This window comes from Patagioenas fasciata, chromosome 1 (assembly GCF_037038585.1).
Source record: "Patagioenas fasciata isolate bPatFas1 chromosome 1, bPatFas1.hap1, whole genome shotgun sequence".
In the NCBI taxonomy this organism is placed as follows: domain Eukaryota; kingdom Metazoa; phylum Chordata; class Aves; order Columbiformes; family Columbidae; genus Patagioenas; species Patagioenas fasciata.
The window spans coordinates 69866494-69883996 of NC_092520.1; the positions used below are offsets into that span (position 1 = coordinate 69866494).

Here is a 17503-nt window from a genome sequence, read left to right on the forward strand (position 1 = left end):
CTCCCATCTCCGAATGCTTTGAATAAAACTTCCGCTGGTTATTTAAATTATGAGGTTTGCTGAATTTAATTTGTGCTCTGAAGAAACATATTTTAGAAAATACATTGAAGAGTCACTTCATTGCTGCATTAAACTGCTACTAAGCCATAGCAATCATAATCTGTTTTGAAGACTTATTATCCTGACAGTGCGTGGTCAAATCCCTAACCCTCTTAGCTTTTACGTCGCCTAATTAATGACAATTACGGGAAAGATTTCAAGGAAGGATTGCACTGAGATTCCTGTGTGAATTCCTTTGCTGGGAAAACATGTTCTTTCTCATAGACTGTCTGTACGCTCTCCAATAGCACACACCTTTTCGGCCAGCAAGAGCATGTCTGCAGGCTCTTGAAGAGGCTGATACCAATGGGGACTTTTGTTTTTAGACAAGAAATGTATGTCTTTGTATCTAAACACATACATATCTAAATATAGAAAAGTATAAATATAGAAAAATGGAAGTGCAGCTAAACGAATGCATAACATAGTGACTTCATAGCAAATTAACACAAATAGAGAATATGATTTTTATATACACGTATATTGAGAGACACACGCATAATTACATACATGCACATTATAGACATGTAGATATGTGTGTATGTATATAAAAGATTGAAATCTAGACCAAACCTTGGTCTGCTGAATGTGGGTGAAACTTTCTGTTTATTTAGGAAGCAGGACTCTTCCTGTAGTTTTGGAGCCTGCTAGCTTTCTAGAAAACAACTCTGTATCTTGGGGTTTTGATGTAAAGGAAAAAGGAAAGAGGAGAGAAAGAGAGAGCCATATTCAGACTTTTTTTCATCAAGAGCCAAGTGTCTTCTGCAAAGAGTCCTGGAAGTTGCTGTTTTGTGAGTCTGTTATAAAAGAGGGGAACCATGCCCATTGTCCCTGTGTTGGATCATACTAAAATCTTTTTCTCCTCTGTATTTAGATGGGATTTTTACCTCTACAGGCACACAAGGCAGAAAGTAGGGCTATACGGGAAAAGATGAACTCTGCATACTGCAAAACATGCTTAATAGAGGTGTATGCAGTATTCCCATATTCTTCTTATTCACACCTTCTCTAAATGTTGGTCTTCAGACTGGACTGGTAGAACAAGAGAGTTGGTTGCTGCCCTGCATTTGTAAAACAGAACAAAAGAAAACCCCCAAACAAACAAAAACTTTATAAACCTTTGTGCAGAGACATATATACATCAGAGTTGATCTTTTGACCTCCATTTTTTCGGAATATCTGGAATGGATGGCCATCTTGACCTTGGCAGTTCTTTTACAGATATGCTGCTGGTATCTACCAACCCGTATGACTACCACTTTTGCTCACAAGGAGTAGTTACAGTGGACAACTTGGATGATGGAGAAGAACTGCTGGCAACAGATGTAAGCCTGTACTGACTTGACTTTGTGCTTCATAGATTAGGTGCGTGTGTGAAGGAAAAGTGATGGCAGGAGCCAAACTTCCATCACTTAAGCTATTGGACTAAAGCAAAAGCAGAAATGGGTCTTCATTGCTTTCATAATATGAAGCAAGAGACCTGATATACTAGTACACTTTTGAATCTGGCCTTGTTTCATGTAATGCCCATGGGCACAATGTTCTTATAATTTTGATACAAAAAATGCTAGATAAAGCTTTTGCTCCACAGTCACTGCTGGGTCTTCAGAGTGGTCCAGTGGCTGCTTTGTGAGATAACACCCCTTGGCAGTTTAGTAATATCTGCCATGCAAAGGTAGATTGAAGGGTGGCAAAATGTTATGAATAGGGAAGTGACAGAAAATCTGTGTTTCCTTTTCACAGCAAGCCATGGACATCTTGGGATTTGTGCCAGATGAGAAGTCTGGTTCCTACAAGCTCACAGGTGCCATTATGCACTTTGGGAACATGAAATTCAAACAAAGACCCAGAGAAGAGCAGGCAGAGGCTGATGGCACTGAAAGTAAGAATAACACCTAAAAGTACTCCTTACCTTCAAAAGTCTGGCACGTCTTGTGCACTGTGTTGAGGAAGAAGCAGCCTGTTTGCTTTCATCTCGCACAATGTAGCCAAGAGTGCTGTGCTTTATTTGTATTGCAAATGGCAATGAGCAGGCTTATTCAGTGGTGGGTAACCTCACCTAGTAGAAGGTAAATAAACACCACAAACTATGAACAATTAAATAACCCAATGAAATTCCACTTTTGTGACCATTTGAACAAAATGGCTGTCAAAAGTTGGTGCCTTAGCTTTCTCTTTCACATCTCCAGGTCTCGCTCCTTTACTTCCTCTTGCACCCAGAACTGTCTACAACGAGTGTAGAGATACACTCTTTTCCCTGTATATGAAGAGTTTCTCAAGTGTGATTCTTGTAGCTATTGGGATCTAAGGTAGCTAAATGACCTTCTCTACCATAAGGGAGGGTACAGACACACTTAACACAAAACAAATCATTACAAGAGCAAGGATTTTATCCAGTTTTTCTTTGGAAGTGGACATACTTTAAATTTCTTTCTTGGCTAGGCATGTTTCCATGTAGAAGCTCAAAGCCAGTTTAAACCTTGTTTCTCTTGATCAGGTGCTGACAAAGCTGCCTACCTAATGGGAATCAACTCCTCTGATTTGATTAAGGGTTTATTGCACCCTAGAGTGAAAGTTGGCAATGAGTATGTGACCAAAGGTCAAAGCGTTGAGCAGGTAAGGAGAACCTTTCAGGGTATCTGGGTACCTGTCCCACAAGCCTTGAGGATTCATCTGTAACATCTCAGAGAGACAGACAGCTGCTAGAAATATTAACATGTACCTCTAGTACCTGTTCTTATTTTATATTCCCATGCTTGGGGGAACAGACAGTGAAAGTCCGTGAAACTGATAAAGAGACTGACAAAGGAATAGTGGCTGGCACTGCCTTTGACAGGATTGTTTTTCTGATCTCTTAGTAGCCGCCACTCAAGGAAACCAGGTGCAGTAAAACCACATGGGGATTGATATCTAATTCTGGATGAGAACAGTCACCTAGAAGAGTTGAGACGTGGATTATTTATTCACTCATCACTCATTCATTATTAATGTAATTTTAAGCTCTGTGTGACCTCAATCAGCTAAAGGCAATATCCACTTAAAGGTATCTCTTAAGTTAGGAAACAGAAGTCTTTGGGTTAGCACTGCTGCAGCTGTAGCAGTATTGTAGAAGATGCTGCAGCATTTTGGCTACAGTGAAAAGTGTTGTTTGAAGACAGGCTGTGATAAAGGCTCAGAAACTGGAAAACTGCTGGAGACAAGTCTGTCCTACTGGTGTAGTCACATATCGGCTAAAGAAGAGACTTTTGACAGACTTTTCCTATCACTTGCTTATGCTGTAACGTCCCTCAAAAATTAGAAGCAAATGGCAATGAGCAAGTTGAACACAAACCTTCCTCATTCTGGCAGTAGCTCTGGGCATCATGGCTGGCATCTGGCCCCTGATCTTTCTGGTACCTACCTTCCACAGCAATGTATGAGAGTAAACATTTGCAGCTTGCTATCCAGCTGTTTCCCAGGACGTACCTTACTAACATTTAATGTACATGTTAGTATACATACATATACATATACATATACATATACATATACATATACATATACATATACATATACATATACATATACATATACATATACATATACATATACATATACATATACATATACATATACATATACATATACATATACATATACATATACATATACATATACATATACATTACAGTTGGATTCAATGATCCTGAGGGTCTCTTCCAGCAGAAATGATTCTATGATTCTATGACAACAATTTGAAGAAAAGTCAGCATAGATAATGTGAGAAGCTGTGTGTTGTATTAAGTGTGCCTTGGTGATTTTAAGAACCATTGTGAAATTTCATTTAAACTCTAAGCAAGGATTGAAATCGGCTACTGCACTGGAATCCTTGTGTTCCACAGTGAGTTCTGTTTCACACAGTGGTATTTTTAAACATGTATTTTAGGTTTTGTATGCTGTTGGAGCCTTATCTAAGGCAGTGTACGATCGGATGTTCAAATGGCTGGTGGTCCGTATCAACAAGACCTTGGACACTAAGCTGCCAAGACAGTTCTTCATTGGAGTCCTGGATATTGCTGGGTTTGAAATCTTTGATGTGAGTATTAATGTGTGAGGACTTGGCGGAAGGACATAAAAGATACTAAGTGATAGCTCTCAGATGGGTATTTCTTTTTCTAAATGAACAGAAGGCAAAGTGCTGAGAAAGCTGTAAAACAAATAGTGTATATGATTTTACAAGGTTTTTCCATTACTAGATGTAGAAACACTCAGCATGTAGCACAGCTGGACATGCTGATGGTTCCTGGGGAGAAAGAGTGGCAACCTTTAGCAGACAACATACCGCATGTTTTGGGCTGTGTTTCAGGAAAATGTATTGCTTCCACTCTTTCTCTTTGAGAGAAAACATCTTCTATAGGGTATGATAGTTCTTCCTTTTTCTATATCAATATCAGATATATATTTTCATCTCAATATAAGAAAGAATTTTTTTACGGTAAGAACAATCATTCACTGGAACAACCTTCCAGGGATTTGGTAGAGTCCCCATCACTGGAGATTTTCAAGATGGGATTGGACAGGGTGCTAGACAATCTCATCTAGGCTCCCTCTCCCACACAAGGTTGGGCCACAAGATCTTTCCAAACTGGGCTGTTTTGTGATTTTATCATCACTGTAAACAAGTGCATGTGAGAAAAGCACATCACAACTTCTGTGTCTCAGAACCCATTCCTGCAGATAAGTGCTTAATGCTGTTGCTACTATGTGCTGTTCTCCATATGCAGCACAGCAAAGAGTGCATTGGCCCTGCTTAGCAGGACTAGTGTGGCATGCTGCTGATGGAAAGGCACATGTATCCTGAGAGACCTGGACAAATCCAGGCACCCTCATGCTCTGGAGGGCAGTACGTGAGGCAACCATCCGCCTGCTACTGAGCTCCCCCCTCTTTGGCCTTCTGTATTGTGCTCAGTAGTTTCTCAACCAGTTACTGCTTAGAAGGTTTAGATGTAAAGAGTTTCCTTCTTGCTGTTCCACCAAGCCCTTACCATAGTTAACTGTGGTCTGAATTCTTCTTTTTTGTCTCCTGCAGTTTAACAGCTTTGAGCAACTCTGCATCAATTACACTAATGAGAAACTGCAACAGTTTTTCAATCATCACATGTTTGTCCTGGAGCAAGAAGAGTATAAGAAGGAAGGCATTGAATGGGTATTCATTGATTTTGGCATGGACCTGCAGGCCTGCATTGATCTAATTGAGAAGGTATGTACAGGAGTGCAAAGGTGTATTTTCTGAATTGGTTTTGTTCATGATGCTCTCTTGGAGATGTCCTCAAGTCCCAGTGCAGAGAGTAGGAAAAACAGCGGGACAAGTTTCTCACCTTTCTACATGCAATACAGAATCAAAGGAAAATCAGCATTTGTGGCTACTTGGCTTGACCTCTGTAAGTTTCCTTACAGAGCCAACAGTAACCACAAGCTGTAACTGTTAATTTGTGTGGCTGTAAAATCCTCCTTGGTTTTTATTTTCGTCTTTCTCTGTCCCTACTGTTCTTCCATTTACTTTGTTCCGCATATGCTTAACATCAAAATTACTTGTGAGCTCTTCAGGGCAAATGCTATGTTTCAGTCACATGCCCTGTACCTCTCCCTTTGAGGTTCCTGCTTCTTACATTACATGTTGATGTGTAAAGTTCTTCATGCTCTTCCTAGCCTGAAACTATTGCTTCCCCCTCATCACTTCCCCAGCACGCGATCCGCCTTTCTTTTTTCTTCTTTGTGAGTATAATGTGGTTCTGGTGGGGACAGCTGTCCTTTGGTGTATTTCCCTCTCTGCCATCTCTTATGGCATGGCATCTAACCCTGCTGATCTGGGAGGAAAAATGAAATGTTGAGTCTTGCATTAGCAGGACATTTGGAACAGCTGGAGTAGAAAGGCTGATTATTAAGTGCTCTTCTACTTGATGGCTTTCTTCTCCAGGGGTAGGATATCTGCATACGATCCTAGTGCCTCAAACAATCTGGCCAGTGGTAGGAGGTTAGTTCTTCTTTTCCTGAGATGTGAATCATAAAATGCTAGCTGGCTCAAATGCCTTGAAAGGTAAATCAAACCCTTTTTGGAAGTCATCATAAAGCCTCCCAAGGCAGAACTGACACGCTGAATAGTCAAAGGTGTGGTTACTATTTTAACAGAATTGTCAAAGGCTTCCTCCTCGGGATAAGAAGAAATTTTGCAGGCTTAAAATTCCATCAGATCAAACCTAAAGACTGCACTGCTGAAAGCAGGCAGCCTAAGCATTTTCCAACAAAGATGCTCTTAAATCCACAGCCACTGGGAATCCTGTCTATCCTCGAAGAGGAATGTATGTTCCCAAAAGCTACAGATATGACATTCAAAGCCAAACTCTATGACAATCATCTTGGCAAGTCGCCTAACCTACAGAAGCCCAGGCCTGATAAGAAAAGGAAATATGAAGCTCACTTTGAACTTCTTCATTATGCTGGTGCAGTAAGTTCCTCTGCTGGCAGGTAGACTTTGCATTAGAAATCTTCCAGGTGGGGTTTGGGGTTTGGCCCACAGTGTACAACAGGAGAGGTGGGAAAGATGAAAGTGGGATAAAGGAATAGTGAGAAGTAAAAGCAGATGTCTATTCTCTCTGCCCAAGTATTGAAACACAGTAAGATGCCACCAGCCTCCAGGATGTCCTTGGATGCACAAATCAAACAAACTGAGGAAGGTTAATAGTGATTTTGCTGAAAATATGCCTTGCCTTTATCACTTTTCGTATAATCAGATTCAGACCAGTGACTGAACAGGAATAGCATCTAGCCTTCCATCTTGGTTCCCTATACAAATGAACTGAGTAACTTCTGCCTAACTTCAGGGATGGGTTTTTTTATTAAATTATATATATTTGCGTAACTTTTTACTCATGTTAGGACCAGTGTATCAAAGCAGCCAAGGGAAATGTGGTTAATTCTGCTGTGAAGGTTTAGTTAACAGGTTAGCTGATGATGGGATGAACAGGAGTCTAGAACTGTGATTCTTGAGCCAAAACTTACCCAGTTTCAAAGCTGTGTTTTCACACCAGATGGGCAGAAAGAATTTGAGAGAAAATTTTTTGTTGAATAAGAGTTGATATGAAATCTCAGCACAGCAGAGCTGGAACCTACCTTATGCTGTTAATTTCAAATGATAATTGAACATTTAACTAATTCTGTATTTATTAAGAGAAATAATGCTCATCTTGCTCTTTATCTGTAATTGTTGATGTATTCAGCAAAGAAAATTAAAATTTCTATCCTCTTATGGTACTAATAATAGAACATATTTTCCCACTAAACAGAGCTGTGGCAAAGTCCAGGAGTTAGATTATCAAGTTTCTGTCAGAAAATCTTGATTATTTTGGTGTAGCACGCTGTTGTGAAATGAAATTATTACTTGTACATTCTATAGTTCAGCACTTATTATTAGGGTTCCTGGGACAGTGATGATGTGGTACCTCTACAGCCAGCTGCATGGAGTCCATGAGAAGATGTAGGGACCAGATAGTTTGGAAGGGGTGTACAGGATTCAGACAGTAATTATTAAGAAGAGAGGTTTGGGAATTAGGAAGCAGAGAATTGGAGGGGAACTGATGAAAAAATGGGTGGCTGGTACTGCTCTGAGGGCAGCACTTCACAAAAGGTCATTGACTTCAAGCCAAACCAGAAAGAACTTCTGGTTGCTCTGAAGGGGAGCATTTGAAACCTCTGATCTGTTTTCAATGCCTTGCTGTAGGTTCCCTATAACATCATTGGGTGGCTTGAGAAGAACAAAGACCCGCTTAATGAAACCGTAGTAGGTATTTTCCAAAAATCATCCAACAAACTCCTGGCAAGCTTGTTTGAAAGCTACGTTGGCGCTGACAGCGGTAAGCAGCAACAGCTCACATGGGTTTTCTTTCATTGCGGAAATGTGTGCTTGGGAATGAATTTCAGAAAAAAACCAATTCTCTCAGCTGCAATTGACTTAATGTTAAATGAGGCAGTGACTAATTATTTAGATGCACACAGCATCTGTAGGCGTTTGCCAGTTATACCGAGGAGGCCATTAACCCAGCTGGTCTGAATGTGTAATACCTCTGAGCAATTTTGGCAGGGAGATCTGTATGTTATGAACACTCCAGTGGGATTTTGAACATTCAAGTGTTCAGATATGCAGGCAAGAGTTGCACAAAAATAATTGTACATAAATGCCCATGAACAAGAACAGCTCTTGTTTCTCATTCTGTAGTCCTCCTTGCTAGCCACTATGAATCAAATAGGAAATGCAAAGTTTAAGAGAGTGTTTTGGACACTGAAGGTACCTCAACACCATTCCACAATGGCCAAAGTAGATGATTTTGCCAATACATCTTCCTTTTTGGTTGCTGGGGTTTTTTGGTTGGTTGGTTCGTTTTTTTGTGGTTTTTGTTTATTTGTTTGTTTGTTTTGATTGGTTGTTTTTGTTTGGGGTTTTTTGTTCATTTGTTTGACAAGACTAATGTATGTCTGAGAACATATTTAAGCTGTATGCATTACACAAAACTGTTTTATTTGTGAGAAGACAAGTAGCAAGCATCCAGAAAATTGATCTTAAGTAAATAAGACTGACATTCATTACAAAGATGTAGGTCTTATGTCCTGAAGTTGCAATCACTTACAGCCTATTTATTAGTAATCTCATTTCTATAGATATTGTTGTCATTAATCATAAGACACTTTCTGAGGAAGCAAGCAGGCTGCAGACTTCATAATGTGAATAAGAGATGGAGTTGAATGTAGATAACAAAAATCCTGCCACTATCAAATTCTTGGAAGTTACTAACTGCCTGTTTGCCTGTGGATATTCCTGTCTGTCTGAATGCTACCTTGATTTTCCTCAGTGTCAGGAGAAAAGAACAGCCTGTCCAGATTAGCCTCTTCCAGTCTTAGCCGCGTCACTTTCAAAAGGGGGAAAGGTCTTTGGTAATTGCATCAAACACATTGCACTCCTCACTTCTCTTTTTATGTTGACTGTTGTTGACAGGTGTCAGAATGCTAGACCTCCTGGGAATGATCTAATGGTCCAGTGTTTAGAAAGCTGCAGCAATTGCTGTACACTTTTTGGTCATGTTTGTCTCTTGTGAGGCTTCGTAAATGTCATGTTGGACACGAGTGTTCCTTTGAAGGATCTGAGTGATTTTGACTCGGAAGCTTTGAGCAAAATTCAGGGGATGCAAAGCTACTATATCTAAAATTACAAAAATAAATTTTCATTTCCCTCTATTCTGAACAAATGTTACTTGTACAAGTTCAGTGTCTGCATAGCAGACACGTGAGAACCAGAGTCTATAGAGCACAATGTGAAGTATAAATTTTCCCTAAGCATTACATTTCTGCATCATCTCACCCTACAGGTTTTTTAACACACTACAACTGACTATTTTGTGAAAAGTTATCTTTGTGACTTAGTCATATTTATGGACTTTCTGCAAAACAAGTGATGCTGTGTGATGCTGAAATGCAAATGCAGTCCAGAAAGCTTACAGTGGTCTTTGACAAAAGCCTAAGTATGGCCAGAGAGCTGCAAACTTCTGATACATCACACTTGAGGTTCAGAACATGTATAGTATTGGAGCAGTCAGAGCCTTCCAGCCATTAGCTATGTCTTTCATTCACAGAGAGTTGCACTATTAGAATGGTTTGTCTGTCTCCCATGCCCTGCCTGCATCACTTACTGAGATACGGATTGTGATTTTTATTTACTTCATTTTTCTCTTAGCTGACCAGGGCGGAGAAAAGAAACGCAAGAAAGGTGCTTCTTTTCAAACCGTGTCCTCATTGCACAAGGTTTGTTTTCCTCTCTGCACTTCGTTTTGAGTTAAGACATTGAAGAGGAATGTTAAGGATTGTAATGGACAAAAAAATTGAAATCCAACATTGGAATTTTTTTCAGGGCCTGGGTTATTGACCTTGGCTAAGTGAATACACTGTTATTAAAACTACACGTGTGAGGGGCTGATCCATTTTACCTTCTTCCAGAATTCCGGAGATTAAGTGTTTTTTTATTCTATTTGAGAAAGTATCGCAAGATGTTGTGAACAACCTTTGATATTTATTTTGTGGCTTATAGCTTCATGCTTGTCTTTGGAAGAGGAACTGATTACAAGTAATTTGTAATCAGATAGGTTGCAATTGGATATTGGGTTGGAGGGTGGTGGAGCACTGGAACAGGCTCCTCAGGGAGGTGTCACGGCCTCAAGCCTGACAGCGTTCAAGAAGAGACTGGACAATGCCCTTAATAGTTGGCTTCTTCCAAGGTAGATTTCTGCCTGTGTGGGAGATGTTCAGTTATGAACAATAAAGGGAAAATATTTGGCTAGGAGGACAAAAGCCTAAGATTTTTATGAGGAACAGATTGCAAAGGTGACCTACCCTCACCAAGTGGGGAAGTAGCCAGGCAAAAATGCAGCTGGCTTCATAGAAATGCTCTGCAAGATGATACTGCATCTTGCTTGCTGTTCATCTTATTTCTGACATTTCTGGGGTTGTAAGTAAAACACATGTCTTCCTACGACTTTGCTAAAACTGATGTGGATTCCTATAATAAAGTTAATTCATACTTTGGTTTATTTGAACACATTTCTCTGTAATAATTTTGGTAAGCTTGTAATTTTGTTGGAAACTGTTTAGAGAGATGACCTTAATAAACTTAACAACCAGCAAAACAAAGAAATAAGTGATTGGAATTCCACTAAACCGCTAATTGTGTTTTTAATATGTCTGTTCTAGGAAAATTTAAATAAGCTGATGACTAACCTAAAATCTACAGCGCCTCACTTTGTACGGTGCATTATCCCCAATGAATCAAAAACTCCAGGTATGGAAAAAACAACAGCCTTAAAATGTTAGTGTATTTGAACTATGTCATTCCAATACTTACTTCCAGGTCACCAGACTGTACTTAAATACTGTCTGTGTTTTTTACCATATCCAATGCTGTCACTCTTTCAGGAGATGACACCTTACCTTTTCCAGTCCCCTCGGTGAAATGAAGATCAAGCCCTATGGAGAAGCTCCATTTAATTTAGCCTTGTTTTTCCCCTGTAGGTGAAATGGATGCTTTCCTTGTCTTGCATCAGCTCCGCTGCAATGGTGTCCTGGAAGGCATCCGCATTTGCCGTAAGGGTTTCCCAAACAGGGTGCTTTATGCTGACTTTAAACAAAGGTAACATAGAGCTGTGTTGTCTCCGGTCAAAATAAGCAAAGCATGTCTTCTCGCTTTTATTTGATGTATTTTATTCAGTTTACATTTATTTTCCATTGTTTGCCTGAACACGGCAGGCAGAATTCTGCTATACTGCTCTTGCTTGTCTGTGTAGATGCAAAGTAGGAAATTACCTTAGGTGATTTTTTTTTTTTTTTTTTAAGTTTCGGGGGAAGAGGAGGGGAAACAAACAAAAAAAAAGGCAGGATCTAGGCCAATTTTACTCATTGCTCATCTGTTATTAAAAGGTACCGCATTCTGAATCCAGGCGCAATCCCAGAGGATAAGTTTGTGGACAGCAGAAAAGCTTCTGAAAAACTGCTGGCATCTTTAGATGTTGACCATAACCAATATCGTTTCGGACACACTAAGGTAACCAGAAAAAAGCATCAGTGCTTATGTAAAGTGATGCAATGAATATCTAATTTGCAGAATAGGACATTATGCAATTTCTGGTGGTGGAGATTAATGAAGAGTGAATAACAGAAGGAACCAGCAATATAGCATTTATGTGATATTAATTTTTACGTGTGCTAGAGGAATTTTATTTCTGTGGCTCAAGTTCCCACAAAGCTTTTATTACAGCAACACTACAAGTGGACACAGCAGGCAGCCGATGCTCCATGCCCCCCAGTAAAACAATAGCTTATTTAATATAATATAGGTACTCTTAAACATATATGAACCGCAAGATCAGCTGCAGCTTTTGAAATGAGGCCAATGTGCAATTATGTTGTGATCCCATTAGCAGAGATCTGGGAGTTGGGAACTGTGGTTCAGCTGACCTGCTTTGAACCCTGTCACAGCTGAAAAGTACCTTTGCAATAAAAATGTGGCAATAAAATTGTTTGGTCTGTTCAAAACGGAGGAGATGAGACCTGGTTTTAAAACAACTTTGGAACTGTACAGTCCAGTCCCTGATTCAAGTAGTATTTGGCCCTCTATACTCTTTTACTTTATAATGTGTCAATAAAATAGCATTCTTCTGAACCATTTCAATAAGGTCTGTGTAGCTCTGGAGTAAAATAATTTGTTATGGGAAAATGACATGTGTGCATGTACCAGGTGTTCTTCAAGGCTGGTCTCTTGGGCCATCTAGAAGAAATGAGGGATGAGAGACTTGCAAAAATCTTAACGATGATCCAGGCAAGAGCACGTGGCAGGCTGATGCGGATTGAGTTTCAGAAGATAGTGGAGCGCAGGTATGAAGGCACCCTCTTAAATCTCAGCAGATAACAGTAATTAGCATTTAATTATATGTTGAATAGAGGTATTATTACAGTCCCTAAGGCTACAGCTAACCCTAAATTAAAGGTTTAAAGTGGATGTATGATAAAAATAATAGCAACTGTATGCTAGTTGCCTGCAGCTCTGGTGAAAATCAGATTTGCAAATTCTTTATGTCCCAGAAAATAAAGAGATATGGGGCAAGTTTCTTGTATATCTTGGAACCTCGTACAAGTTCCTAATATTACTGAGAACAAAGCTATAAAACTGACTGAGAACGAAAAAAAATTTCCAACTTTCTCAGTTCAGGCTAAGCTTTAGGGAATTTAATTTGTTTTCTTCTTAAACTAGGGACGCACTTCTTGTAATTCAGTGGAATATCCGTGCTTTTATGGCTGTGAAGAACTGGCCTTGGATGAAGCTTTTCTTTAAGATCAAACCCCTTCTGAAGTCTGCAGAAACTGAAAAGGAGATGGCCAATATGAAGGAAGAGTTCTTGAAACTGAAGGAGGCCCTGGAAAAATCTGAAGCCAGGAGAAAGGAACTTGAAGAAAAGCAAGTCTCTTTAGTTCAGGAAAAAAATGATTTGCTTCTCCAGCTGCAAGCTGTGAGTAGATACATGTATTCATATATTTATTAGATGTTCTTTGAAACTCAAAGGCTTACAGACCAGAGTGTTAGTGCAATTCAATTAGAATAAGCTGTTAGTCTTGTCAGTCTTGCAAAAAAATGAGAGCAGATAGAAATTTTCATCTTCTAGCATATAACCAGGTTGGCTCGCAACGCAAATCTTAACAGATTCTGTCCAAGGCAATGTCTGTGGCAACTAGATATGGAAGTAGTCTTATACATGACTAGTCATGCCCACCACTGTCTCATCTTGCTCTCTTAATTACCTGTCAGTCTTGCCTTCTGAAATCAGGAATAGGAAACGCTCTGTAGTGCTGGATCAGGCTCTCTGACCATTTAGAGGATAGGGGACAAGTGAGGAAGAAAAAAGGCCAAGCAGTCATTGCTGTCCTCTTCCTTGTGCCACACCAGGAGCAAGACACTCTGGCAGATGCTGAGGAACGATGCGACTTGTTGATTAAATCCAAGATTCAGCTGGAGGCCAAAGTCAAAGAACTGACAGAGCGGGTTGAGGATGAGGAAGAGATGAATTCTGAGTTGACTTCTAAGAAGAGAAAATTGGAAGATGAATGTTCTGAGCTCAAGAAGGATATTGATGATCTTGAAATAACACTTGCAAAAGTAGAGAAAGAGAAGCATGCTACTGAAAACAAGGTACCTCTAGAACTTCAGAGCTGGGCACAAATAGGTTGGACATGGATTACCTCTATGACAAAAGCTACTGGTCTTTGATGGTTTTACACTGTCTGTTACACAGGCCACACTGAAGGATCAATATATACAGAGTTATTTGACCTTATGAAGGAAAAAAGTGTTAATTCTGAGTCTAGGTTTCCCTTTTTCTGAAGTCAGTTTTGCTGACATTCAGATAATTATGTCTAGTTTGCGTATTTTTAAGTAAACAATTTTCTGCTGTAACCATGAGTTTCCCCAGCTCTTCTTAGAGCCTGTAAATGTAAAGGTCATCTCCTACTTCTCCCAGAGAGAATCAGAGGCTGATGTCCACCAAAATGGGAATGACACTGAAAATAATGTAACACGTTTGAAAGACTGTACTAAACCCACAACAAGAACTAGAACACATTGGCTTCCTTGATGGCAATTTCCCTCAAAAAGCCAAGAGGGGCTGGGAGGGGAGGGGTGCTTACTTTCAATTGTCTTCTTGCATAAAAGTTCAGTATAGAGTCATTTGAGCCAGGTTATGACAATCCCTTGCTTCAAAGTCTTACAAATACATCTTCTCACACAGGTCAAAAATCTGACAGAAGAAATGGCGACTCTTGATGAGAACATCAGCAAGCTTACTAAGGAGAAAAAGTCCTTGCAGGAAGCTCATCAGCAAGCTCTGGATGACCTGCAAGCAGAGGAGGACAAGGTCAACACACTGAGCAAAGCTAAAGTGAAACTGGAACAGCAAGTGGATGATGTAAGCTGGCTCTGCCTTCATGTTTCCTCAGGCTTGTTTGTCCACCACTGAACAATTTTGACGAGTCTGATATGTTGCAAAGCTTTGAAATGTATTCCTGTCCTTTAAGAAATGATCAAGGATTTAGAAATGCAGTCCTTGTACTGTCTGTAAAAGGTATAATTACAGGAACACTATAAAAACTTGTCGATCTAGTTCAGCCTTTGAAAGGAGTATGATAACAAAGGAAAATCCATTCAGTTTGCATTGGCAGTGTAACTTGCATGAAGTCAAACAGAACTTTGCTACTAAGAGAACTGTAATGCACAAATGTAAAGCGTGGACTAACACTTATGTTATATTTTTTTTTTAGTCCATATGCCCACTGGCTGCTAGAAAACAAAAAATGTAAAATAGCATGCTTGTACTTAAGTTCTTCTGCTTCGCAGCTTGCTAGAGCTCAGCACAAAACTGGGCTCAGCAAATGTCTGACTGTTGTAAACCATCTGTGTTCAATATATTTAATAAGTGACTTTGTTCCTAAAGCTTGAGGGTTCACTTGAACAAGAGAAGAAAGTGAGGATGGATCTAGAAAGGGCAAAACGCAAACTGGAAGGGGATTTGAAGCTGACCCAAGAGAGTGTCATGGACTTGGAGAATGATAAGCTGCAGATGGAAGAAAAGCTAAAAAAGTAAGAGGCTGATTCTGTTGTACAAAATAAGGCAACACAGTTACCACTGTGATTTCAGAGCCTTCAGATGTGTTGTCCTGCTCTGATGGTGGCTAAAAGGAAATTTCATGAGGAGAGAGTGTGCAGCTAAGAAGGGAGGGGAAAATCACTCTTACCTGTGCATAATACACCTGAAACACTGGAGGTCATTACACGTCCCAGCATTAAAAAAAAAATTAAAAGTTATTGAAGTTTTTCATTGCTTGGAGGAGAAAGATGAAGGAAGTCTCTAGAAATTTGTCCATCCTCACTAGCTATGACAGTAGTATTAAAAGACCTGACTCTGTTAAATGTATTTTTCCATTGAGTCTGAAAATAATGTTACTTTTGTACGACACAAAGAACCACAAATATAATTGCACAAATGCATGCAGAGTCTTGCCTTGGAAACCACTGCTCAGGGGAAGATGTGTTTTCATGCAAATAGCAATACATGAGGATTACAACAACAATATATGAGGGATTGCTTTCACTTTTAGATACATTAGAAGTTTTATTGAACAACTCTTTGAAAATTGCAGAATACTGACCTGAAACTACAGGGAAAATTGTCACAATAGGATTTTCCTTTCTGTGGCAGGAAAGAATTTGAAATGAGCCAGCTGAATTCCAAGATAGAAGATGAACAAGCCATAGTGATGCAGCTGCAGAAGAAGATCAAGGAGCTTCAGGTCAGCTTGTGTCTTTCTTATGTAACTTAGGATGAGTTTCTCTTTGTGCCTCACTGAAGGGTTTTGCAGAGACTTTTCACGGCTCACTGCAGCTCAGCTGTGAGGCCCAAAGTGGTGTATTTCCACAGCTTCCCAGACTGATCCTTCTTTCCCTCAGGATGCTCACTCTGTAGTGGTTCATTTCCAGTAGCAGGACACATGACCACAGAATGCTAGTGGCTTGAGGCAAGGCAGAAAGGCTCTGTCATTTTAAGCAAGTAATATTGTTCCAAACCATGGAGCATGAGCTCCATCCCAGTAGATGCTGGGAAGGAGTTCAGCAGTGATAAGCATGGATTTGAACTTTAGGGGAAGGGTTCAAATGCACAGGGAATTTTAAACTGAAATGAAAAGGCCAAACAAAGCCAACAGTCAGCACAGTCCAAACAAAATGTCTTACCCCAAAATATCAGCTCTGCTTTTTTGTAAAAAAAGAACATTTGCATAAGTTGGACATGAAGTATAAATTGGTCAAAATAACTCTTTCATAAAAAAAAGACTGCTCCCAATGAATATTCATTATTCATGGAATTCTTCACACTGCTGTATTTGAAATCCTGTCTTAACACTCCTAGACAGAAGTCACTTAAGTCAGAGAGCTCTTAAAATGTGAAGAGTCCTTACCCTTCAATGACAATTTGTTGATGCTACTCCTACTGTCAAGTGACTTCTCTCATGTACTTCAACTGAATGTTGAGTACATGAATGTAAGGTCAATGCACTTGCCCTAAATGCCTTGAACCAGAGCTTGGAGACCAACCTACTGTGAGAAAGGTGTGACTCATCATTCTCACTCTAGCTCAAGATCTGATCTATTGGCACAAATGGGCAAGTCCTTTAATCACTGTGCTTACAACTGTACTGTAGAGTGTGGGCTGGCAGAGGGTTTAACTATTTGTAAGGTGATTCAAGGTATTCCAACGGGAATCACCATGAAGGTGACCCAAAGGCGCTCTTGTCTCTATGGTAGGCTCGTATCGAAGAACTAGAAGAGGAGCTGGAAGCAGAAAGAGCTGCTCGAGCCAAGGTGGAAAAGCAGAGATCGGATTTGGCCCGAGAGCTGGAGGAATTAAGTGAGCGACTTGAGGAGGCTGGGGGAGCCACAGCTGCCCAGCTGGAGATGAACAAGAAACGCGAGGCAGAGTTCCTGAAGCTGCGGCGGGACCTGGAGGAGGCCACGCTGCACTATGAAGCCACGGCTGCCACCCTGAGGAAGAAGCATGCGGACAGTGTGGCTGAGATGGGGGAGCAACTGGACAACCTGCAGCGGGTCAAGCAGAAACTGGAAAAGGAGAAGAGCGAGCTGAAGATGGAAGTGGATGATCTGTCATCCAACATGGAGCAGATGGTCAAGGGAAAAGTAAGGGTCCTGAGGCTTCCTAAATGCCTAAAGGTCATGTGTAGCTAAGACCGGTCTGAAGGTTTTCCAGGACGCTTGAGCTGAAGTGTTTAAGAA

General features: G+C 40.2%; 1 protein-coding gene across 2 annotated transcripts in view; it reads left to right on the plus strand.

Moving 5' to 3' along the window:
- The window catches only part of MYH15 (myosin heavy chain 15), a 55235-nt gene that overhangs the window by 13413 nt on the left and 24319 nt on the right, over window positions 1-17503 (plus strand). For both annotated transcript variants that reach the window (XM_071808382.1, XM_065829429.2), the window contains exons 12-29: window positions 1321-1424; window positions 1843-1981; window positions 2597-2715; window positions 4025-4174; window positions 5168-5338; window positions 6404-6583; window positions 7856-7988; window positions 9860-9927; window positions 10870-10957; window positions 11188-11305; window positions 11593-11716; window positions 12410-12546; window positions 12923-13178; window positions 13613-13855; window positions 14451-14627; window positions 15153-15298; window positions 15918-16008; window positions 17018-17407. In XM_071808382.1, coding sequence (XP_071664483.1) covers window positions 1321-1424; window positions 1843-1981; window positions 2597-2715; window positions 4025-4174; window positions 5168-5338; window positions 6404-6583; window positions 7856-7988; window positions 9860-9927; window positions 10870-10957; window positions 11188-11305; window positions 11593-11716; window positions 12410-12546; window positions 12923-13178; window positions 13613-13855; window positions 14451-14627; window positions 15153-15298; window positions 15918-16008; window positions 17018-17407 — 2834 coding nt within the window. The remainder of the gene's footprint in view (window positions 1-1320; window positions 1425-1842; window positions 1982-2596; window positions 2716-4024; window positions 4175-5167; window positions 5339-6403; window positions 6584-7855; window positions 7989-9859; window positions 9928-10869; window positions 10958-11187; window positions 11306-11592; window positions 11717-12409; window positions 12547-12922; window positions 13179-13612; window positions 13856-14450; window positions 14628-15152; window positions 15299-15917; window positions 16009-17017; window positions 17408-17503) is intronic.